Here is a 25716-nt window from a genome sequence, read left to right as displayed (position 1 = left end):
AGCATCAGGGGAATCCTTGACATCCGTAGCATCCCATGTCTGCCTTTCCTAGTATATCTGCTAGGAGCAGACAAAAATCCTTTCCACCAGGCTGCACCAGGCACTGGTACGTAGTTTCAATATTTTAATTCAACCCTGTTAAACTGCTAGCAGCAAAGTATACTTCTGAAAGTGTCTTTTTGTCTCTCATTTATCCTTCACTTTTTTTTTTTTTTTTTTTTTTTTTTTTTTTTTTTTTTTTTTGGTATCTTTTCTTCAGTTTTGGTAGCAGAACCTCCACACAAAAGGTCAGGTGCCCCACGGCCAAGCACACACAAAGCCGCCTAATCCAGCTAAGGCAGCTCCGGGGAATTGCAGAAGGGGCTGAAACAAAAGGACACAGCTCAGCACGCAACGCACATAATCCCTCAGACAGAGTGCAGGGCCACGGAGAGGCACTGGCAAACCCAAATACGCCTCCACGGGCACAGAGACACATCGTGTCGGGAGAAAAGACACATTGGTGGAGAGAGACATTCCTGAGGGAAGAGCTGTAATGAAAGGAGAGTGGAATTAAAGACGTGCCCCATTGGGGTGTTGTGGCATTGTTATTCATTTCGGCAGGGAGGAACAGCAGCTCAATGCATTAGTCCCCAAGCAGTGCAATTCACTTAGGCACATTGTTTGCTGTAGCCATTCAGGTTTCTGCTCAATGCGGGCTTGGCCTATTTCCCTTTTCTTTCATGCAGTGCACAATCCATTTAGGGATTTATAGCGGCTTAGAGGCCCATGTACACTGCCTTGTCTCTATCTGATTTTTATTCTGTGATAAGAAGGCTTGGGGTCACAGGTTCATTGGCGCTTGCTCCTCCTTGCCATTCAAGTTGCACAGAAATCTAATTATTCATTAGCGTTTATGATTTATTGAGTCTTTCATTGGTTCATCCACTGATGTCCTCATCACTGCTTGGAGAAGTTCCAGGGTTTGTCACCAAAAGCCTGTGAATCTGCTCTGATGTGATGTTGTAAGCAAGGGGTGCAAGAGACAGCAGAGAGGAGCAGGGGCATGAAAACAAATGTGATAACAAAGTGCAAAAGCTATTTGTAGTGAAAACCTTGGCCAGTATAAAGTGATGTGATTCCCACCCTGGTGCACACTTATGCCAGATCATATGATGATCTTTAACACTGAAAACTAAAATCTTCCTGTTAGGACATTTTCTCTGCCCTACTCCAGCCAGTAGCTCCCTACCTCTGCTCTCCACAATCACAGCACATCTTGCTACAGCCTGGAAAAGGGTGTATTTGCCTCTTGTGCCTGCAGAGACAATACTGTCTTCTTTCCTTTTCTGTGTGGGCTTTTTTAGCTTTAACCTTTCTGGTGTAAATACATATCTTCACACTTCTCTCATTCTCTCAGCTTCCTGGAGAGTTTGATTTAGAGTCATACAAAGAGCAGAGCTACAAGAGCTAGGAATAGCCACCAGCTCTGCTGACACCACCAGAGTGAAACTCAGTGGAAATGACACTTATCCCCAATGGGTTCAAATTTTATTCCTCATCTGTACTAACATTCTCCTTGGACATGGTCCTATAATCCAACAAACATGAGGGATCCAGTTGGCATATTTCACCTTACAGAGAATGAGCATGGATCTCCTGTGAATGTCCCCAAGAATGGAAGTATACTTCTTAAAAACGACATAAGTAATGGATGCAGAAACCCCCGCTAACTTCATATTAGGCCAGATTTGTAAAGTCTCTGACAACACCCATGATAGAAGACACTAAAGAAGTGAAAAACTATTCTCTCACCATTGTGTCTTGGAGCACAGAGTACCATTTCAGAAAGAAGCAGAGCTGCAGAGGGGAAATAACTTTCCAGAAATCAAGCAGCACCTGATCTGTTACACGGGAACTCTTGTGCTCCTCCAGCTCCTGCAAATGTAAATCACACCAGGGATACAGTGACACAGTTGTCCATGCTTGCATCAACAGCTTTTAGACAAAGGCAGACACCTGCTAGGAAGAGGTTAGAACATGTAAATCCTATGGGCTCTTTTATGTGTGTGTGCTGTAGCTTGATTATAGCTCCAGGAGTATTTACAGGGTGTCTGTGTATTACTGCACTATTTGAAGCTTTGGGTAGTTAGTTAAACAGGAGAAGGCTGGGTTGTGATTTGACTGGAGATATTGTTGTGTCAGACACTTTCACTGCATCGTGCCTTGCCCTGAAGGCACTGAAAGTACTCCTGGGTTCCTGTGGTGTCTGGTGGCTTGTGTGACTGTTCTCCAGACTGGATTTCTGCTCCTGACAAGATCAGCATCTCAGTATATGGTTGACTCAAAGGCAAAAAAATATGTCTCAATTTATTCGTCTGATTATGTTCTAATTTTGGAGATGGATAAGTTATAAATAGAACTGGACAAATAATTTACTCTTCTGAGATCAAACGGAAAAAGTGTGCATTTAACAAATTACAATAATTTGGTTGGGCCAAAGTGAATGAAAAGTTTATTTTTGTGACATTTCTTATTACCATTTGTTAATGAAAATCCAGGAAATCCAGGAAATCCAGGATTAAAGTCCTAAACAGTCTGGGAAACCTGCATTTCTATGCCTCAGTAACTAAGTAAAAGCCCAAGACCCTGTTGAACTCTGAGGAACACACTGATCAAAGTGATAAAGTCCTGGAGCCGGGAAAGCATCACCAGGGGGCAGGTGTTGAGCAGGCCCTGAGCTGAGCAGGAGCTGGGAGCAGCATTCCTGCAGGGAGATCAAGCTGCTCTAAGTGAGGGCAGCTGCTGGGGACTGCCCTCCAATGCAACTTCAAACCTTATTCATTGCTACTTACTCAAGAATTTCTTTCGCCTTTCCTGTTCAGGATCATTTGTTTCATCTGTCTGAGGTGCTTTTATATTTTTCTTGTGGATTATCAGTTGCATTCAGCTCCTACTCTAACCCAAGCAGGTCTAGTATCTGTCTTCAAGCACAAAAGCATTCCAGGAAAGACGGTTTCTGCTATAAAAAGGAATCAGCTGGCCTTTCCTACTGCAAAACTCAACATTGCTCAGTTGACTTCATGGCTACAGTCCATGCCCACTTCTTGGTCTATTCCTGACTCAGCTGCTGGCTGGCTTTGAGGGATTTGATGCAATCATTTCACATTTGAATGGCTGTCTCCTATCCATAGAACTGGTGTTAAAGTTAGGAAAGTCAACAGTATTGTAGCTTTTCCATTTTAAAATTTGCTCTGAGTTCTGGTGAACGTCAGATGTCGGTGGAAAGTTAGTACTTACGTTATTACTAGTTGGGTATCTGGAAAGCAGAGTGTATGTTAAATTTTATATTTGTGAACACTCATTTAATGGGTCAACAAGAAATAAAATGCCAAGGAATTACCAAATCAAAGAAAACCAAATAATAACTCAAAATGCAGATGTTTTGCCACGTATCTTCCCACCAAATCTAACAGCTGATAAGATAAATAGTAAAGTCATTTGAGGAGTCAGCTCACAGCTAGCCCACAAAATATAAAACCAGATGAACTTGTTAAAAGTACTGCAAAGTATTCATTCTTTTCATATTTGGTATCCAGGGGGTTTTATCTACTGAATGAAAATAGTGCTGTATCTTTAATCTCTAGGCATTCTCATGGAGAACGCAGGCAAAATTAATTCTCCATCTGCTCACGATCAAGATTAAGCAAAACCGGAGGACAAACTTTTTAAAAGTTCTTTTGTTCAATTTTTCTGTTTTATTTTTCATATATAAGGCACTTGGCCATCTCTTTTCTCGTTCCTGGATGTTTGAACTTTTACATTCTTTCTGCTTCTGGTATGCGAGCGTTCCATCATTTTTCCTCTGGGAAAACCAGAAAGAAATAGTGCTGGAAGTGACCTTGGGAAGTAATGTAGTCTAACCTTTGGTCCTAAGACAAGATCCACTATATCTGTCTTAATTATTTCTATGATGGCAATTGCAAACTCTTTCTATATAATCTGCTGCAATACTTCCCTGTTCTTATTGTTAGAAAATGTTCCTAGTATCTAATCTATTATCTAACCTCATTGTTACCTCATTTTTCCCTTATTGATCTCTCAGTTACTTTTTGTTCTGTATGCCATGGCCATTTGGAGCAGAGTATTTTTCTGTTTGAAGTGACTTTACATACACCGTGCCATTCCTACGTTTTCCAGCCTTCCCTTTGGGTTACCACCCAGGTGGTTTGCAGCTTCCTTGCAGATCATTTGCAAAATGTGTTACCCCTTGCATGCTAGGAGTGAGTCATGGATGGCTGCTCTTGAGGTACAGCAAGATAAACTGGGCTAAAGCTTGCAATGTTTTGCATCAGTCCTACAGATATTTCAGCAAGAGCATGCTCCTCTGTCTTGTTATGAGAGTGCTGTGTGAGACGGTGTTGAAAGCTTATCAAAATCTACTCCTTCTCCCCCAGCTCTGAAGCCTGCTGGCCTGTCAGGGAAAGAAGTTTCTTCCACATGTTAATTCTTCATGAGCCCATGTCTATTCTTCATCTAGACATTTTCTTTAATGAGTTTAGAAGTTGTCTGATGATGTGTTCCATGATTTTTCTATGAATTGCTCATATTTGAACTTTTCTATGAACAACCATCCAAGAAAAGGGAAATTGAACACATTTGTTTGCCTTCTTGATATATTCCATTAGCAAATTCCCTCTGTTAGTGAAAGAATTGTTTCCCTCCTCTCATGTGTACCAAGGCACCTCCAGCTGTTCTAGGGGAATTGTGAATTCATAGCTATCCATTGCTTGTCAGTCCCCATTGCTCCTCTGGTGCATAAGAAAGGGACTAATATTTTTAAAGTATGTGTATAAATCAAAAATATATTTATATCAATTATTGCAAAGACTGAGAAGAGTATATCTAATATTCCCACAGATGAAAAGAACAGTTATTAAGGTGCTTTTTTGAGAAGGATATGTGAATCAGTGTAAATGGAATATAGGTAATTTTCAAAGTTAAATGGGTACAACTTCTTCGAACAGCAGCATTGATCAGTCAGCTCAACAAACTGCCGGTGACTGATTGCCCATCTCTTGAAACCTGCGTGAGTTTGTGTAGGAAATGTTTTATCCCCGCAAATCATAGAGCTGAATCTTCGTTGATTGAATGCAATGTTAGTACCTTTCAGTGTGTCATTCCCATGGTTCCCAAGGCAGTGTAAAGGCTCACCGAAGTCAATAAAGCCACAGCAGCTTAGACCAGGTAGAGATCTGCTCCCCAGGGTTTGTTGAAAGAGATGGGTGACCTGCAAACTGCTCTGAAATAGAAATCCATGGGTAACAGGCAGAGGAAGAAGAGCCTTGTCAACAGAGGGACAGGACAAGGCTGGTGGTGTCAGCAGAGCACGGGCGAGGTCTCCGTAAGGCACAAGTAGGAACCAGAGCTGTGAGGCCTTGGGGAGAGGCACAGAGGAGAAGGAGGATAAACACGGAGCTGTGGGTCATACGGGGAGGGTGTGAGCTCCAAACTGATGGGCAATGTGGCTGACTCAACCACTCATATTTCTGCCCACGCTGTCTTATTTTCTTTACCACAAATGAGCATCTTGTCAGCCACATGAGACCTGACACCCCCAAGTTTTCCTGCAGCTCTGGTGGGTGTTTGCCGCTTGATTTTGGCAGGATCTCTCCAAACATCCCTAAGCAGAGGGCAGAGCCATCTCCCCCATTCTGTCTTTCCCTCTTCCTGTGAACACTGGATAATTTCCAGAGAAGGTGCTCAGCAGAGCCCAAGTTGTGAAAGCACCAACCACTCTGGCCACAGCACCACTCTATACTAAAGTAATGTAGAAGAACACACAGGATCAAATGATGCTTGTAGAGCTAAGTAAACATTATTTTTTTCTGGAAACTGATATATGTTTATTAATACTTTTCAATTTATTGCAATGCTTGTAACAAACATTACTGCCACACAGATAAGTTTGGTGATGAAAGAATTACCAGTGACACCTACTTGACCAAATGCACTACTTCACTTAACAAGGCAGAAATATGTATATATATATATATGTGCCACAGGTATCTGAATAGGGTTCCATTTAAACCAATTAATAAAATAGCCTGTTTGGACTAAAAATAATTGTTGTCTGAGAATACGTGAATTCAACACTGCTAGAAAATCCCTGCCATCTGACGTAGAAGGATTTATAGGTTTAGTGGAAATTGCTTTCCCCACTGTCCAGATTAAATACTGCAGGATGATTTTTCGTATGAGTAAACATCCTTCCAATAACGATCAGACCGATAATGTCTTAAAAAGAGAAACAGGATCTACATTTAGGTTTTCTTTTTCTTGTATGGACTATTTCTGGATGCAGGACCTTCAGGTAACATGTTGACTGTCCATAAAATGCATTTTAGCATCTTCCTCCTGCTGTGGGGATGGATTTTATCCACCGAATGCAGAACACACCGACAAGGAAGAGAAATACATGAGGTATACAAAAAAGGAAGGTAAGTCTAATTTTTTTTCCACTCAAGTAGCTACAGTTTGGACAAATGTAATGTTTTGGGTGACGATAAAATGACTAACAGTTAATTTGAGATTTCATTTGCATACTGTGTTCTCTCAGGCAAAAATATTTTCTGTTGTTTCTTTTGCCAATGAGTAAGTTTTAATGCATTTTCTGCAGTGAAAATCACTGCTTCTTTCAAAAAATAGGTTTCTGAAGTGTCTCAAAGCTTGAAAGGGTACAAAAAAAGAAGTATTTATATTTATGGTAGTTAAAATGTGGTATAATATTTACATGAAAGTGAAGATGAAATTTAGGTCCATGAGAATTGTTGGATTGAAGATTAGATGGACTTGAGAGCTCAGATGGAAACATTCAGAATCTGTTTTATTGTTCCCATGTAATTTTTTTATAGAGCTCTTGAGAGGAAAAAGTTAAGGTCTCTCAGCAAGGCTACGGTCAGTTATCAGAAGAAACAGAAAGAGCATTCAGTGTATTGAATTAAGATGCTAAAATTATTTAAAATGTTGTCTGTTCTTCTCTTTGTCTATCTCTCTCTTACAAAAAGACTATGTGATATTGTGCTCTCACTATCTTGTAGACAGCCATTTTAGGAGGATTTGAGTTGAGGAAGGGTTTTTGCTACAACTGAGTTCTGATTATTTATATTCTGTTTGGGAAATATTTGGAACTTTGTGTGAGGATTTTTATGTTCAGGCACAAAACAACGTACACCAGGAGGAAAAATACTCTTTTTTTTCTTTTTCTTTTTTTTCTTTTTTCTTTTTTTGTAAGAATATAGCTGACACATTTAATTTTGTTTAAATGCTGTGTACTTCTGCTTGTGACGGACTGAACCTGTGTTGTCTCTGCTTGGCTACAGTGCTGTTCTGTAAAGACTCAGTATCATCATCAGTACTGTAAAGTGTATAGGGATGGAAATGCAGGAATGTCACAGTCCTGAGGAATTCAGACCACTCCTATTAGCCTTCAGAAAAGGTAACTAAAAGGTGGAAAGGATGGAAAGTGCTGTGCCTTTTTGTTTTCCTACAGCCCCTTGCAGCAGGTGAGGGGCACGTTACAGAGTGACTGCAGTGTCCTGGTTGGCACTTGGGCGTCCATGAACCATTTCATACGTAGGAAGTGGCTTTAGCAGTGACACCACCTCCATGAAGGTATAACTGGAAAAATGGATGCAGTGCTCTCTTCATGACCAGCCCCCAGGGGATGCATTACCAGAGGCAGTATGGGTGCAAGACAGGCACAAAATCCCTCTTTTTGCTGAAGCTTCATGACAGTGACAGCAGAGGTGATGTGCTGGCTGTAACAGATTAAAGGGGTGAGAAGCAAGGTACCACCGTGTGAGCTTGCAAGCATCCAGATGAGAGGAATGTGCATACACAGCCTTGTTCTTGTTTGTCATCTTTAAGGAAAGCTCTACACTGCACTAAATGTTTAAGTGTCAGTGTAATGAAGTGACAATATAACAAACCAAAGCAGAAAAGTGTAAAAATGTGTGAAAATGGAAAAGAAATACTTATTCAGTAAATGCACTCTTCACCCATACTTTGTATACGAGGTGTAATTGTTCCAGGATGAGCCCACCAGAAAGCCCTGAGGTGGTGTGGCTGTGGGGGGCTAGCTTCACTGCCCTCCCAGCATGCCCACGCTGGCCTGGGAGGTCACTTCTGGCCCATTTCTTCCTCAGTAGGGCACAGTGATGTTGAGGAGAGCTGATGGGGAGAGAGGAACAAAGCTGGCCTGTGGCTGTAGGGTTGTCCATCAGCAGCCTGGTGCCCAGTACAGTGCCCACTTTGCCCTGTCACAGGAGAGCCTGTGAGACACCCATGTAAGGTAAAAAAAGATGATTATGGCCATCCATAGGATGACCACAGGACCTTAGGATTTCCTCCCAAGCACAAACAACAAACCCTCTGTACCAAACCCCTAACCTTCAATGTCAAACTCCGAATGGGACTGCAAGTATTTTTTAACTCTGGCTTCCATTCATTTGGTCCTGTTCTATGGTATCTTGTCTCCTCTCCATCAAGGTACTTGCAGGTGAATCAAGCCCCCATTCATCTCTGCTTACATACATTCAGGAGATAAGGCTTCTTACATTTCTCAGTGCGGGATGTTTCCCAAGCTTTGATTCAGCCATTTGCTTGTTTTCCTCTGTCCCTTCACTGCTTTTTCAGGATTGACATCAGGACAAGGTGCAGTATTTGTACAGCCCTCCTGCAGGTGCTGTATGCAGAGGTAATCCCCCTGACCTTCTGGGACTGCAGTCAGGATCTCCCAGTGGGAGCTCATGCCTGCCCAGCATTACCAGGCATCTGTGTATGGCAGGACACCTCATCTCAGAGGTACAGCCAAGCCTCTTTGCCCTCATGGGGAGGTCCCTTATATGTTAAGATGCTGGTAATATAAAACAGTTTTGAAGTAGGCATGATTCCTTAGTACTTCAGTTAATGTCCACACCTTTTTCTGTCACAGAGTTGGATCCTGGATTCAAAACAGACCAATGGAGGATGCTATGTAACATCAAGAAAACTTGCAGAAAACATTGCTCCTGAACATTTTGAGTTTGACTCTCTTTCCCCCTCCCTTGAACAGCCTTTATGCAGGAGCAGAAGTTAGAGTAATTGACCTCTTTACTCCTCTCTGAACACTCTTATCTCTTGCTCCATAAGGCTTGTGGTAAGGACCAGGATGGAAATCCATCCTTTCGCTGTAGTCTTTTCCTTCTGAAAAAAGACGAAGGCCTCAGTGGAGATTGATGGGAAAATCTATTTGAAGTGGAAAAGGCTGGCTCCACGCCATCACAGGATGCTCAGGATGGCTTGGTTTGCACCCATGCCTTCCCTAGCCCCCAGAATCCCTTCAGGACCACAAAATCATCCTTTTGCCCTACTGCCAGGGCTCAGCGCCAGCCACCGGTGTTGGCACATAGCAGAGGCACCTGCTGTAAAGACCTGCCACACTGGGTGGGCTGCCAGCATCCTGCTGTCCCTGACAGACATTTCCAGATTTGCTCCTGATTCTCATGGTGCAGCTGATGGAGGAATACATAGGCTTTTATCTTGTTTCTTTGGACAGTGTGTTAGTTTCTTCCAAGGAGACTCACTTGCTCTGAACTCTGCTTTCAAATTAAAACTCACCACTGGATCTGCAGTTTCAGCTCCAGATCTTTTCACCTGCTCAGATCCAGCTGAGCTCACATCCACAGCCTTCACATTCTAGAGACATGGTGAATGGAATATATGGGGAGCTGCAGGGTCAGACACCTTCTCTGTCACAATTTTTGTCACTGCAGGTACCCCATTCTAGCATGAGACACAAAAGCTGTGAAGAAGAGTAAGCAGACAGGCAAGCTTTTCCCGAAGAGTTCATGCATGCACCAGAGTCTTAAGAGGACTGGGTTTGCATGACAGGAATTTTGAGAAAGGTTCCAGATAATTTCTTAAATAAAGCTGCTGAAGCTTTAGGACATAGTGTGACAAGAAAATGGCAAATCAGTCTAGGTCAACGTATGCAGACAGTCACAGTGAAAGCAGCATAGTAGATAGCTTTATTGCATGGGACTTACTACAGAGCCCTCCAATACTGTAATTCACTGTAAAAATGTCTGTGTGCCAGTCAAAGACTCAACTACTTATTTTTGCTAATCTCCAGGACAAATCGCCTCAAAAGAATTTCACTTCAAAGAGCAGCAATATAAAAAGAAAACCTTTCTCACCTTGCAGACCTGTTCACAGTTTGCAGTCAGCCGTGTCCAAAACCTGCAGGGACTGCAAGGCTTTTTATGCCTGTTAGATTCAGAGTGCCAAAACTCCTACAGGAAGGAGCTGAGTTCCAGAGCACTGGCAAGAGAGCTGTCTGCTGTTTTCCCAACTGCTCAGGCTCTTACAAAGCCACCAGGCTGCAGGGGGGTCACTAGAATGATGTAAAGGCTCACTGAAAGTCACAGCATCGTTGTGCCAACAAAAGGGCCAAAGCCTGTGTTGCTAATTAGACTTGCAGAATCTGCTAGAGAGGATGAGCGATAGGAAAAGAACTGTCTTGGAGCTGAGCCATGCTGTTCTGCCAGAGCTAACTGCTGGGGGGGGGGGAAAAAATCTCTTTTAACACTAAAATCTCCCTGGACAGCATTACAATCACCTTTCAGACAACCAGCTCTCAGCAGAAGAGATTTCACTGTAAAAGATATACAGATCATGTATGCTTAATCTTACCTAAGAGACTCACTTCCTGTTGTCAGTCATGTCCCTACCATTCCCTGACCATGTTGTAATAATTTTGCCTCACTCTTGTCCCCAAATAGCAACCCATTTTCTTCTCCTTGAGAGCACCCTGTCCATGTTTCTGTTTGTAAGAGCTACCTTTTACAGTAGTTGAATGAGATCCTCTACAATAAGCCTTGGTCTTATCACAGTGTCTCTCTCATGGCCAAAGACCTTTCTCTTTATGATGTTTTCAGATGCTATTACAATTAGTGACACTCTTACTAAGCAATAGGAGCCACTCTGCATCATAATGAACATTTTCAACATTAAAGTTACTTTCCCTTCTCTTCTTGAATTTGGGTAGGGCTTCTGTGTTGTCAGCTCCTCTGTGTGCGAGCTGTCTGTGGTTTGCAAGTCACATGTGGCTATCCTGGTACCTTCCCTGAGGATGTCCCCTACACACAGGCAGCTCCCATCTTCCTGCCCTCCTAATGCTTCTTCTGGCCTTACAAATTCATCCCTAACAGGACTTCTTCCTTTACCTTCTAGTAGTCCTTGTGCTGTTCTCTTCTCTTAGAGTTTTCTTTTATATCTTCAGGTTTCATATTGACATTTAGTTGCATAAACAAATCTTCCTGATGCAAGCTGTCTTTAGATGAGACTTCTGGAGTGCACAGTGAGCCTGTAAAATGCCTGTTGAAGGCATTGCCACATTATCAGTGGTGAGCCAGATCCAGTGAGCCCTCAGCTCTCAAGACATGGCTTTCCAGGATCAGTTTGAGTTGTGTCTGGACACCATTTGCTCCAGCAGTGCTGGGTCTCAGGAGAGCAAAAGACCCAGTGTGGGCTTCAGGCCAGAGCAACTGGTATCTCTCCATCTCCCCAGTCGGTAACTTCCCTTTCCCTTTCGTCCTTTTATCTTCATCTCCTTCATTCTTTTTTTCCCCCTCTTTCAAGGTTTCTCCTCTTCTTCAATAAGCTGTTTCTCTTTTTTTTCCCTGTTCCTTTCTCTGCCCTCTGCCCTCTGCTTCACCTGCCTCATTTTTTTCTTGTCCCTAGCCACATCTCTTGCCCTTGTCACACAGATCTGCCAAGATATTCCCTGTTGCTTTTAACTTCATATTACTTTGTGGCTTACTTCAAACCCTTTTCTTCTGTGTGACAGGGCTCCTCATCTTTCTCTTCTTTGTCTTGTTACACATTAGCTTATTTTTTGTTATTGCTTGGCTATTCCTCTCATTTGCCTTTTCACCCCTGTTGTTCTTTCAAGAAATTTCAATTGTGCATTACACCTTTTCTCGGACCAGCCAGAAGTGTCCCCCCTCTGCTTCTCATAGCAACTGATGATGCTTTGAAAACTGTATTTTCTACTTTCATCATAATCACCAGCCTCCTTTCATCCCTTCTAGAACTTACTTTGGGTCTATGCATCACACAGCTTCCTAACTTTAGTCATGTTGTTCATGGCGGAACAGTCTCTACTGGTACTTCTGTAGCTATGTTCACACACCCAAGTACTCTGCAACTTTACTTGGCCCCTCGTGATAGAAGCTCCAGGCAACATTGAACTTGCTGAGGATCAGCAACTTCACGTTATCTTCTGGCCCACCATTACTGCAATGTGTTTTATGAGCTGGTGTGAGGAGACGTAACAGGCTGTGTGCAGCCCAGCCATAAAAAAAACCAACCCCAAACCAATCCAAAGATGCTGCAAGGTAGTTTCTTCCCTCCTGAGTGCATATAAATTGATTTTCTCATTCCAGTGTTGAGTTCATGTCTAAAATGGTGATGGTTTTTCTTCTAAAAAATGCTCAGTCACCTTCCAAACTCACTTGTGTGAAAGCACTCTCAGCTTTCAGAGTGAATTTCACAGCATGATGACATGCCATGTTCATGTACTTTCTTTCGAATTTCTTCTCCTTGCTATGCATTGTGGAAAGTCTTGAGTGACAGATTCCTGTTCACCTGCACCAAGCCACTCCTGAATTTGCATGCTTGCACCATATCACTTGGCTGCCTTCTCCTTTCCCACTCTGAGAGCCCTGCTCAGGCTGCCTGGAAGTCTTCTCCACCTCCAAGAGCTCTTCTCTTACTCTGCTATTTTTTTCCAGCTATGGATATTGGATATGCGAGATGTGGACATGCCATGGTGTTGCTAACAGCACTGAAATGCCTTCTGTCTGGTTTGCTGCTCTATTCCCCATAATGCTGAGCCATCCGTTTGTCCTCTTGAGCATTGTGCATCATTAAGCTGATGTTTACCAAGAAATACCACAATGACACTGACACCTCCTTCCTTAGCACTGAGAGTTGGTTTGGAGGCCATCACTATTTTAACATCATTTCTGAAAGCACAATGGAAAAAATTAAAAATGCAGAGTAGAAATCAATGTACACTTTTCTGAATTTGCTAGCACTGAATTTTTCTGAAGTTGCTTGGCATCATGAGATTCTGCTGCAATTCTCGACCCATAGTTCTGATTTTAACTACCTTGAACAGTTACATATCCTCAGTAAGTATTATTTCCAGTAATTACTCTTTTATCCAAAATAATTTATAAAGCTATTGAACAACAGTGATTCCATCATAGGTGTAATGGGACTACAATGAGAAACTATCTTTATGGTAAAAACTCTCCATTACTCCTCTTCTTGTATCCTGTTTTGTAACCATTCACATGTGGGGAGCTTCTTTCTGACTGATTGACTTCTTTACAAGAAGAACCTGTCAACACTCTTTTGGAATTTGAGGTACAATGTGTCATCTCGATCACTCTTGTCTACAAGGTCACTAACTTTTTAGACAAGGCCATTATATTTACAACAACTGCCTGCAAGGAGATTGTAGTGAGGTGGGCGCCAGTCTCTTCTCTTAGGTAACAAGTGGCAGGACAAGAGGAAATGGCCTCAAGTTGCACCAGGAGAGGTTTAGATCAGATATTTGGAAAAAATATTATAAGGGCAACGGTTGTAAAGCATTGAAACAGGCTTCCCAGGGAAGTGGTGGAGTCACTGCCCCTGGAAATGTTCAAAAAACATGTGGATGTGGCATTTGAGGACATGGATTAATGGTGAATGTGGTGGCAGTCCCAGGTTGATGGTTGGACTTTATGATTTTAAAGGTCTTTTCCAAACTTAATGATTCCATGGTTCTAAAGTGCGTAATATCCTTCAAGTCAAACTGCTTCTCGCTCTTCTTCAGTACATTCTATATTTATCTGGTGTCTACTTTTGGTGGTTTTACTATCTTTGTAGCTAATTAGTCCAGTGGAACAGTCGGTAGCTTTTTAGAGTTCCAAAGAAGTGGAAAGCTGTCACCTTCCACTCCTGTGACACCAATGACAATTGGTTCAACAGTTTCTTACTTGGCTTTCTTCTAGGTAAAAGCCTGTTGACTTGTGTACTAGTTTGAAAACAAACCAGTGGGAGACACCAAGTCAGAATAACAATTTAATGGAAATTAAAGAAAAGGAAAAAAAGGTAAAAGAAAACACTGTCAAACTGACAGAGTCAGGGTACAACCTGACACCCTGTTAGGCAGGGTGGTGGTAGCAGTCTGGTAGAATGGTGGCTGCAGTCCTCTGAAGCAGTGATCCTGTAGTAAAACAGTCTGCTCTTCCTCAGGAAGTCCAATGGTGGCTGTGTAGCTCCTGTCCTCTGGAAATCCAGTGGGAAGCGGTGTCTCTGGTGTTCAGCCTCAGCTTATATCCACGCTGGGATGCTTGGTTCCTCCCTCTGGGTGGAGCATCTCACAATGGGGTAATGAGTCATGAGGCCAAGTGTTGATTAGGCTCATTAACAGAAGATAGTCCGGAGGGAGTTATCTCTGAGTCAGGCGGCAGGACAATGATGGGCAATTAACAGAGAGATAGTCTGGGGAGAGGAGGCAAGGAAACACTGCCCCACCTGGTTTCAACAGCTGATGGGGATGGTAATAGAATACACTGTAACCCAGGACAACTTGTTACTGTTCAATCCATTTACTTTAAATCTATCTCTGATCCTGTGTCAATATGAGTATTTCTTAACATTGCCCCAACAGCAGAATTGTTACAATTCTGCTTTTTCTGTTCTATTCTATTACTTTTTTTTAGCTAGTTATTCCCCATTCATCATTTATGCAATTATTTCTCCATATTCCACACAGTTCTTAGTATTATCTTTTATTGCAATCCATCATATTGACACCAGATCTTTTCTCCAACATGTTGCGGTGGCTGTGAATTTTGACGCTAGATCCCCAAATGCCTGTTTCTCTTTCAAGCATCCCCTCATGTCTGAATTTAATAGTTCTGTCATCTGTCTTATTATTGAAAATATTGAACAGCTCTTTCCAGGATGAAATCTGTGAAATGTTATTTAATGTCTCTCAGCAGCAAATTAATAGCATTACATTAATTACATTTCAACCATGTTCAAAGTCACAGTTTCATCTTAACCCTATTTCCGTTGTTTAGTAATGAAATATTAAAAACCTCACTCAAATCTACTTTTCCTCCTGCTTACACAAAGGCAGCCAGTTACACTGTCAGACAGGACATTAGACTGGTTTGACGTCAATTATTGCAAAGATTCTCATTGTCTGATCTTTATAATCTCATTATTCCCTGGGGTAGAGGCAGACCAACGGATCACTTGAGTTTGTCACAATTTATTTTCAGATCTCAAAACTCCGACTTCCTTCTTCGGTACCGTCCTTAAAACCAGGTGGTTTTTTTCACCCTCATGCTCTCCCAGGGGCATCACCCATCTCTAAGGAGTCCTTGGAGGTGATGTCTTACAGCTCAGAGTCTGTAGCAGCTGGTACTCCCAGTGCTCCTGGGGAAGTGCCATCATCCTCTGTTGACTTAAATACCTCCAACAACCTAAATACTCTTTAAAATGCCCTTCCCTGATCTGCAGTGTGCTGATGTCTGCTTGCAAGTCAGCTTTTCTCCTGAGACTGGGTCAGACGTGAAACCTTTCAGCACGTTCTGCATTGCCCCCATTAGTTTTCCCTTCCCTTCATCTGTTTCTCTTTTTCACTTGGCTGAGCCCTGGCACCATGCCTGCCTCCTCCCAGCTGGTAGGATGGACCTTCTGCTTCCTCCAACTCTTCCTTTCAACATATGTAACACAAAACTCAACACACACCCACGCACTGGATGCAATTCCTGCAACATAGGGCACTTTCATTTTTGCAATATCATGTACAGTGTCAAGACCTCAGGTGGCACAACTTTTCTGTGAATAATCAATATGTGTACGTATGTTCCCCTTTTTTCTTTAGTCAGTGCTTATGTTCAGGCAAAGAACAAAAGAAGTGCAACTTTTAAAGGGTGTATATATATCCTGCCTCTGCGTATTTTGAATTCTGAGACTGATCTGTATTCAAGTCGTAAAGGATCAAAATGGGGTTCTCATTGAATTTTCTGTATCACTCAGAAAAAAAAAGATGGTAGAAGAGCTCTGAATCCCACTGTTTCTCAGACTTTGTGATGTGAACATCAAAAATAGTGCCATTTCCCCCTTTCTTTTCATATATTTAACAGCTTATAATAGCAATTTATCACCTTTCTTCACCATCTTTAAACCTACTAATAATAAGGACATATGGCCCAACATAATTACAAACAAACAAGCACTTGACAAATGCCAAAAAAAATACATTTCATGATAAATTTTCTTCAGTATTTAGAGTCTGGTTTACAGCTTGCAGCTTTGCAAGGCTCTCAATTTGAGTACAAATCAGTGGGTTTCTATCCTACATTATCCCTGTGTTACACAGTGGATCATGTCTGGTGAAGTGCTTATCACCAGGTAAGAGCAGCTTCCTCACATTTCAAGATTGCTCTTTCTCCCTCAGGTGCTAAGTGGGTTTTCTTCCCATTTAGCTACCTCACTTTTCCTCCCCCTTCAAAGCTCTTCTCTGGGCTCAGGACTGGACCTGCTGCAACACCTATCCACCAGCATTCACCAGTTCCTTTTTACCCCTCCCCCATTCCCTAACCCAGCACTCCTCTGTGTGGTTTTGGCCTTTAACAGGATGCTGATGTGGTATGAACCCCAGTCACTAATGGGAGAAGCATAAAACAGGGAGAAGCAAAGCTTAGTCAAATATGAAGGCACTTAATAGGTATTTAATAAGATTTTTATACTTCTCACAGATCTTTATAGTACCAATACACCTTTGCCAATCCCATGTCCATCCTGCCAAGTCTTTGTTCCCTGCAGGAACTTGTACTGCCTCCACTGCCCTCTTCTGCCTTGCCCAGGTGTAATTTGATGGGAAGACCAAGGAGAACACGGGTGCTGGTGATGCTTTTTCTTGGTCTTAAAATCAAGAGTCAAACACGGTTAGAAGGGAAAAGGGATTTTACCTTTGTATTTATTTTAAGGATCATTAGGTGCACTACATCCAGGTTGAATGCATCAAAAGGCACACCGCAATGCACACTGCAATGCCCACTCTACAAAAATCCGGTATAACATTATAGGTTTTACTAATTAGCATATCTATCAAAGATTCTCTAATGAGAGGCTCGAATGAGCCCTCTTCTCTAAGGAACCTTCCCCTGGATGGTTCTATCTTAGTTTATAAAATGTGTTCAGGAGACGACCTTGGTGTCTGGGGCACACTGATCTTTAACTACTAAGCTTCTAAAATGTTTAGTCTCTTAGCTTGACAAACAAGTCTAAGAATGTTGGCAAAAAAACCACTAAGAATACAGAAGTTATAAAAAGGTATAAAAGGGGTATAAAAGGAAAGGAAAAAAAAATCATCATGGCATCCCTGGCATTCCCCTGTCCATCATGGCATGAGGTCTGTACAGCACAGCAGGTGCAGGACGGGAGGCACAGCACAAGCTCACACAGGGATGGGGGGCCCAGAGCTGAGTGCCATGGCACAGCTGGCAGGGATGAGGGAGTCCCATCGCTTTCATTACTTTCCAGTTAAAAGTCCTGCTGAAAACTGGCCCAGCAAGCTCCATATGCCCTGTTGCCTTGCCTCAGTGGTAAGGGAGGCTGTGGATCAGCCACACTGCAGTACAGAATGAGCTGCAGAGCTCATATCTGACAAAATTTAAGTATGTGGTGGTCTCAGAGTGTGGTGATGGGAATTCCACAGTCTCTGCCCCAGAGAAGGGCTGGGGGTATCTCCCAAGCATGAGATAAGCAGAAAGGAAGAGGGCCCCCTGAGTGGCTCAGCCCCAAAAGCTGCTGCCAGGCTTCCTGGGGAGGCAGGCACTTCTGCTCAGGGTAGGAGGTTTGGGGTGAGTTGCAGCTACATCCCCCTGCTAAAATATTGTTGATGACACTTTGTACAAAGTGACAAAGATTTTGCCACAGCCACATCTCAGCAGTATTTCCTGAGTCAGGATCTGTTCTGACATCTCTTCTCTGATCTGAGGTCTTCCATGCAGATCTAAGAACACCAAACAGGATGGAGAGAGCAGACTGTTCCAGAATTTAACGAAATCTGATAATAATAACGTTAGCATTAGATCATTCTGCCAAACCCAGCAGCAGTGTTCCTCAAGGATGTCACCCCTTGGACCCAGGAAAACTGTATGAATCTGGCTGCAATACTTCAGCAGCTTTCATTTTTCTCTTGAGGAAAATACATTAGTTCTTGCTTTTTCCTGAAGAACTGAAACTGTATCTTGATTTAACTCCTCAAGGAAGAAATGTTCTCAGTCATAATTAGGTTATCCTACTAAGAGTGTAAAATAGGTTGCTGTCTACTACTGATGCATTGCCTTCCATAGAGAAAAGAGAGTACAGTTTATAGGTGGGAAATGTATATTCCAGAAGTAATTGCAAACTAAAATGCTACGGTGGGTAATGACCTCTCGCACATTGTTCCAGTTTGGGCAAATTTAGAAATATATCCTCTGAGAGAAGGCACAACCACCCCTCCCCCACCAGGTTCGGGAAAAAATAAATTTTCCTCGAAGGAAAGTGAAGAAGATAAAACTATTTATTTAACAAACACATGGGAAGGAAAACAATGTTAGATGGTAAAATCTTTCGCGGTAGAGGAAAAAAACCTGGGAAAGTGTTCGAGTCCTCCCTTTGGTCTCCTCGGAGCTGGGGCTTGGGCCGGGGCCAGGCCCCCTGTGCCCGGTGGAAAGTCCTCCCGATGTGCTCTGATGTTACAGCAATCAGGCAGTCCAGTAGAAAAGGGGAAAAATCCGGAATTCCAGAGAAGGAAATCCAAAGTCCAACTCTCAGTCTCTCTCCAGAGAACAAGAAGAAAAAAACTGGCCAAAAACTGACTGGAAAAAAAACAAGCCGGGTGCTTCCTCCCTCCCCTGCCCCAGCTAGGGGAAAAAAAAAAAAAACCTGCTATCTTTTTGTAACCTTGAACGAGCTGCAAACTGCTTTGAGAAAGTTTTGCTCAGTTTTTTCCTTCCCCCTTTCAGGCTCAGTTTAGAGGCATAGAAAGGCACAAAAATTAATTTCTGGGCATAGGCAGCGATATGGGATACACATCATAAGGTCACCCCAAGACATTCCACCCCTTATCCCATATTGTTGGCTCAATGCCCAAACTAAGATATTCCAATTTTACACACACATTAATACATATATATATATATATATATATATACACAGCTATATATGAACAGTGACAGTGATAATCAGCAAGCAGGGGTATACTGGCATTTCACACTACAGGTGGTTGTCACACAACAATCAGATCTCCCTGTGGTACACAACGTGTTGTTCCATCTTTCTGCATTACCCACCATGTGCAACCAGGTCCCTGAGCAAAGACAACCCCACGGATGGGTTTGTCTGTACTCGAGGCAGAATTTATCCACACAGTCTTTCCTAATAGACCTCTGACATGCACTACTGGGACCTTATCTCCATCTGTTGTATGCAGGGATTCAGATTGGGCTGGACCAGCTCTATTGGTGGAACCTCGGGTGTTAACTAACCAGGTGGCTTTTGCTAGATTCTGTTCCCAATTTTTGAAAGTTCCCCCACCCAGTGCCTTCAAAGTGGTTTTCAACAATCCATTGCACCGTTCCACTTTGCCTGCAGCTGGTGCATGGTAAGGGATGTGGTACACCCACTCTATGCCATGTTCTCTAGCCCAGGTGTTAATAAGGCTATTCTTAAAATGAGTCCCATTGTCAGATTCAATTCTCTCAGGGGTGCCATGCCTCCAAAGGACTTGCTTTTCCAGGCCCAGGATGGTGTTCCGGGCAGTAGCATGAGGCACAGGGTAGGTCTCCAGCCATCCAGTGGTGGCTTCTACCATTGTGAGCACATAGCGCTTGCCTTGGCGGGTTTGAGGCAGTGTGATGTAATCAATCTGCCAGGCCTCTCCATACTTGTATTTGGACCATTGCCTACCATACCACAGGGGCTTCACCCGCTTGGCCTGCTTGATCGCAGCGCATGTCTCACAATCATGGATAACCTGGGAGATACTGTCCATGGTTAGATCCACCCCTCGGTCTCGTGCCCACTTATAGGTGGCATCTCTGCCCTGATGGCCTGAGGCATCATGGGCCCATCGAGCTAGAAACAACTCTCCCTTGTGTTTCCAGTCCAAGTCTACCTGTGACACTTCTATCTTTGCAGCCTGATCTACCTGCTTGTTGTTTTGGTGTTCTTCATTAGCCCTACTCTTGGGGACATGGGCATCTACGTGGCGGACTTTCACAACCAGCTTTCTTACTCGGGCAGCGATGTCTTTCCACTCTTCAGCTGCCCAGATTGGTTTTCCCCTACGCTGCCAATTAGCTTTTTCCCACTTTTCTAACCATCCCCACAGAGCATTGGCTACCATCCATGAATCAGTGTAGAGGTAGAGCTTTGGCCACTTCTCCCTTTCAGCAATGTCCAGGGCTAGTTGAACAGCTTTGAGTTCAGCGAGTTGGCTTGATCCCCCTTCTCCTTCAGTAGCTTCTGCAACCCGTCGTGTGGGACTCCATACGGCTGCTTTCCACTTTCGTTTCATCCCTACGATGCGACAAGAACCGTCGGTGAAAAGAGCGTAGCGTGTGTCTTCTGATGGCAGCTGGTTGTACGGTGGAGCTTCTTCAGCACGTGTCACTTGTTCTTCTTCATCAGTGAGACCAAAGTTTTCACCTTCAGGCCAGTTTGTAATTATTTCCAAAATCCCAGGGCGATTCAGTTTTCCGATACGGGCGCGCTGTGTGATGAGAGCAATCCATTTGCTCCATGTGGCATTGGTGGCATGGTGGGTAGAGGGAACCTCTGCTTTGAACATCCACCCCAGCACCGGTAGTCGGGGTGCCAGGAGGAGTTGTGCCTCAGTGCCAATTACCTCTGAGACGGCTTGGATTCCTTCATAGGCTGCCAAGATTTCCTTCTCTGTTGGGGTGTAGTTGGCCTCAGACCCTCTGTAGCTTCGGCTCCAAAATCCCAGTGGTCGACCTCGAGTCTCACCGGACACCTTCTGCCAAAGGCTCCAGGACAGGCCATGGCTCCCGGCTGCAGAGTAGAGCACGTTCTTCACTTCGGGTCCTGTCCTGACTGGGCCAAGGGCTACCGCATGAGCGATTTCCTGCTTGATCTGGGCAAAAGCTTGTTGCTGTTCAGGGCCCCAATGGAAATCGTTCTTCTTGCGGGTAACCAGGTAAAGAAGACTCACAATCTGGCTGTACTCAGGAATGTGCATCCTCCAGAAACCTATAGCGCCTAGGAAAGCTTGTGTTTCCTTCTTGTTGGTTGGTGGAGACATTGCTGTGATCTTATTGATGACCTCAGTGGGAATCTGACGCCGTCCATCTTGCCATTTCACTCCCAGGAACTGGATCTCTCGGGCAGGTCCCTTGACTTTGCTCTTCTTGATGGCGAAACCAGCTTCCAGGAGAATCCTGATAACTTTCTTTCCTTTCTCAAACACTTCTGTTGCGGTGTTCCCCCACACAATGATGTCATCAATGTACTGCAAATGTTCTGGAGCCTCACCTTTTTCTAGTGCAGTCTGGATCAGTCCATGGCAGATGGTGGGGCTATGCTTCCACCCCTGGGGCAGTCGGTTCCAGGTGTACTGCACGCCCCTCCAGGTGAAGGCAAACTGAGGCCTGCACTCTGCTGCCAGAGGAATGGAGAAAAATGCATTAGCAATGTCAATAGTGGCGTACCACTTTGCTGCTTTGGACTCCAGCTCGTACTGGAGCTCCAACATGTCTGGCACAGCAGCGCTCAGCGGTGGAGTCACTTCATTCAGGGCACGATAGTCCACAGTCAATCTCCATTCCCCGTCAGACTTGCGCACAGGCCAAATGGGGCTGTTGAAGGGTGAGTGGGTCTTGCTGACCACCCCTTGGCTCTCCAGCTCACGGATCATCTTGTGGATGGGAATCACAGCATCTCGAGTTGTCCGGTACTGTCGGCGATGCACTGTCGAGGTAGCAATTGGTACTCTTTGTTCTTCCACCTTCAGAAGGCCGACTGCAGACGGGTTCTCTGATAGCCCAGGCAAAGCGTTCAATTGCTTAATGCCCTCTGTCTCCACAGCAGCTATTCCAAAAGCCCACCTGAGTCCCTTTGGGTCTCTAAAATACCCGTTCCGGAGGAAGTCTATGCCCAAAATGCACGGGGCCTCTGGGCCAGTCACAATGAGATGTCTCTTCCACTCATTTCCAGTCAGGCTCACCTCGGCTTCCACCAAGGTCAAATCTTGTGATCCACCTGTTACACCAGAGATAGAAACAGATTCTACCCCCACATGCTGCGATGGAATTATTGTACACTGCGCACCAGTGTCAACCAAGGCATCATATTTTTGTGGTTCTGATGTACCAGGCCAACGAATCCACACAGTCCAAAAAACACGGTTTTCCCTGGCCTCTACCTGGCTAGAGGCAGGGCCCCTCTATGCCTGGTTATCCTTCTTTCCCTGGGCCTGCACCTTAGAGGTTCCTTCATGGGAATTGGACATGCCATCGTCTTTTCCATCATTTCCAGCAGTTTGGCTACAGGCAACTGGAGCTACTTCCTTTTTGGTAGATCCTCCTTTCTGAGACTTGCGCTCCTTCAATTCACTCACTCGTGCTGCCAGAGCAGACGTGGGTTGTCCACCCCACTTCCTCATGTTTTCCCCACTGTCACACAGGAAATTCCACAGCTCACTTCGTGGGATGTACCTTCTCTCTGGGGAACGTCCGCGGAGAAGGCACTCTTTAATCTCCTGGTGATTCTTCTTCATTTCATCTTCAATTTTCTGCATACGTGTTTCCACAGCTGCAATTCTTGCATGTGTTGGGCCATGCACAGAGTCTGCATATGCTCTGAGCTTCATTGCCATATCCCGCACGGTCTCATTCGCACCGTAGTCCGGTTTCATTATTGCTAAAGCAGAAGCATATTCTGGTGGCCCAAGATGTATGAGTTTTCGCCACATATATGGAATAACTCTGGCCCGGTCTGGACTTCTCAATCCTGGGTCATTTGTGAAGACAACCTCTACCACCCCTAGTTCTCTCAGGCGCTGGATCCCTTGTTCTATGGTCTTCCACTGGGTTTGCTGCATGTAGAGATCATCTCCGCACATATATCTTTCAGCCACGCCTGTCAAAATCCGTCTCCAGAGACTGGTAGAGTTAGCCTCCCTTTTCATCTCTTGGTCGATCACTGGATCATGTGACAGGGATCCCAAATGCCTCGCTTCAGCACCGTCCAGCATCACATCATCACCTGCAGCATCCCAAATACGGACCATCCAACTTATTATGGATTCATCGGACCGTCGGGTGTAATCCTTTCTTAGGCTGTGAAGGTCCTTTATGGACATGGACTCAGTAATGGTTTCTGTGCCTGAGTCCGTTGGTGGTTTTGAGGTTCCTTCCCCTGCATCATCATCATCTTTCACTGGGCGATCAGTTTTGGTTGTGTGCTTTTTCCTCGTGACAGGAGCCACTGTCAATGGCTTAGACTCTCCATCTGGTTTGGGCTTGCTGTCTGGTTTATCTGCAGCCTGAGTGACTGGGGTATCTGCAGGCTTTGCTGATTTATCTTCCTGCCTCTCTACCTTTACTTGCTGCTGCAGTGTGCGATAGGCATATGCCAAAGCCCAACATATTGCAAGGAGCTTGTTCTCATTAGAATTGTCATTGTATTTCTCTTTCAGATATTTTCCCACCTCAGCTGGTTTCTGAATTTGTTCAGATGGGAAATCCCAAACTATCGGGTCAGAGAATTTCTTTAGGGTTTGGCCGATGTCCTCCCACTCCCCACACCACTCAAGATGTTCCACCTCTGGGTCAGGTGTCTCAGCAGTCACCCTGGAAATCTGAGCTCTCATTCTAGACAAGCTATGAATTACATGGAGGAAGATTACCAGATTAAATACCAGGAGGGTGGTCTCTTTAACATCAAGGGGATACTGAACATTCTCAAAAGATAACCTATCAAATTTAAAGGGAAGGGAAACCCCATCTCCTCCTCCTCTAACAATCTGGGTACAATTACTAATAAATTCCCAAAACAGGCTACTGAAGCTAGGACTGGGGTTAGGACGGAGAAACCACTTATCATACACACCTCGAACAGCTGCTTGTACCTCTATCAACTTCTTATAAATCATTATCACCGAGCACAGCAAAATAGAAATCCTGGTTCGTCTCCCTTCTCTGTAAAATTTACATACCAGGGACAAGATTGGAGCAAGTTGTGGATAGGCAAACAACCCTAGGGACCAAAAAAGCACTAGTACCTCAATGAAGCCTAAGGACCAGAAAGACATGAGTACATCGAGCCAGAGAGACATTATGAACTCAACCAGCATGGTGACTACTTTACTCCAACACAGAATAAGTAAATTCAACCCAAAATGTAATTAGCACAAGTTTTTTCACTTTCCTTCGAGCCCCACGTTGGGCGCCACTAAATTTGTTCCAGTTTGGGCAAATTTAGAAATATATCCTCTGAGAGAAGGCACAACCACCCCTCCCCCACCAGGTTCGGGAAAAAATAAATTTTCCTCGAAGGAAAGTGAAGAAGATAAAACTATTTATTTAACAAACACATGGGAAGGAAAACAATGTTAGATGGTAAAATCTTTCGCGGTAGAGGAAAAACCTGGGAAAGTGTTCGAGTCCTCCCTTTGGTCTCCTCGGAGCTGGGGCTTGGGCCGGGGCCAGGCCCTCTGTGCCCGGTGGAAAGTCCTCCCGATGTGCTCTGATGTTACAGCAATCAGGCAGTCCAGTAGAAAAGGGGAAAAATCCGGAATTCCAGAGAAGGAAATCCAAAGTCCAACTCTCAGTCTCTCTCCAGAGAACAAGAAGAAAAAAACTGGCCAAAAACTGACTGGAAAAAAAACAAGCCGGGTGCTTCCTCCCTCCCCTGCCCCAGCTAGGGAAAAAAAAAAAACCTGCTATCTTTTTGTAACCTTGAACGAGCTGCAAACTGCTTTGAGAAAGTTTTGCTCAGTTTTTTCCTTCCCCCTTTCAGGCTCAGTTTAGAGGCATAGAAAGGCACAAAAATTAATTTCTGGGCATAGGCAGCGATATGGGATACACATCATAAGGTCACCCCAAGACACACATTTGTTTTGGTTGCTTTCAAAAGCTCTTATTTCAAAGACGAAGAATACTGGGGGGTTTCTGGTGCACATTGCAAGTGTGGACCTGACATTCCTCTGGCACATGTCCTGTGAAGCTGGGCATTTGGAAATGCCTGCTGGGACTTTCAGATGTCATGGTTGGGCTGTTTCTTCTGAAAATCAGACACTGTTAACCCTAACCGTGCAACCCTTTTTGCTGTGTTGGAGTGACTGTAGGAGCCATAGGAAGTATCATGCTTTGAAATACAAAAAGAGTAACTGCTTTTTGCCTTGTGTCTGTAGCAGTAGTGACCAAAATCTAGGTTGGCTGATTTTCTTCCCCAGCTTTCCTAAGCTTCAGCCACCTCGCTGCCTCCCAGCCCCAGCAAGCCTCAGACTTTGAGGCAGAGGCATCTCAAGATCTTCAGTGGGTAGATCTGGGGCAAGAACAATGACTTTGAAGAGCTTGCATCACCCCAGCTGCCATCAGGGGCCCTAGA

General features: G+C 44.1%; 1 protein-coding gene across 2 annotated transcripts in view; it reads left to right on the top strand.

Moving 5' to 3' along the window:
* Positions 1–6170: 6170 nt before the first annotated feature.
* Positions 6171–25716, top strand: part of GABRR1 (gamma-aminobutyric acid type A receptor subunit rho1) — a 39430-nt gene continuing 19884 nt past the window's right edge. For both annotated transcript variants that reach the window (XM_032105044.1, XM_032105043.1), the window contains exon 1: positions 6171–6479. In XM_032105044.1, the coding sequence (XP_031960935.1) occupies positions 6358–6479 (122 nt within the window). In that variant the 5' untranslated portion in view covers positions 6171–6357. The remainder of the gene's footprint in view (positions 6480–25716) is intronic.

This window comes from Corvus moneduloides, chromosome 3 (genome assembly GCF_009650955.1).
Source record: "Corvus moneduloides isolate bCorMon1 chromosome 3, bCorMon1.pri, whole genome shotgun sequence".
Taxonomy (NCBI): Eukaryota; Metazoa; Chordata; class Aves; order Passeriformes; family Corvidae; genus Corvus; species Corvus moneduloides.
The sequence above is the reverse complement of the archived record's forward strand: the minus strand, read 5'-3'. Positions and strand labels throughout refer to the sequence as shown.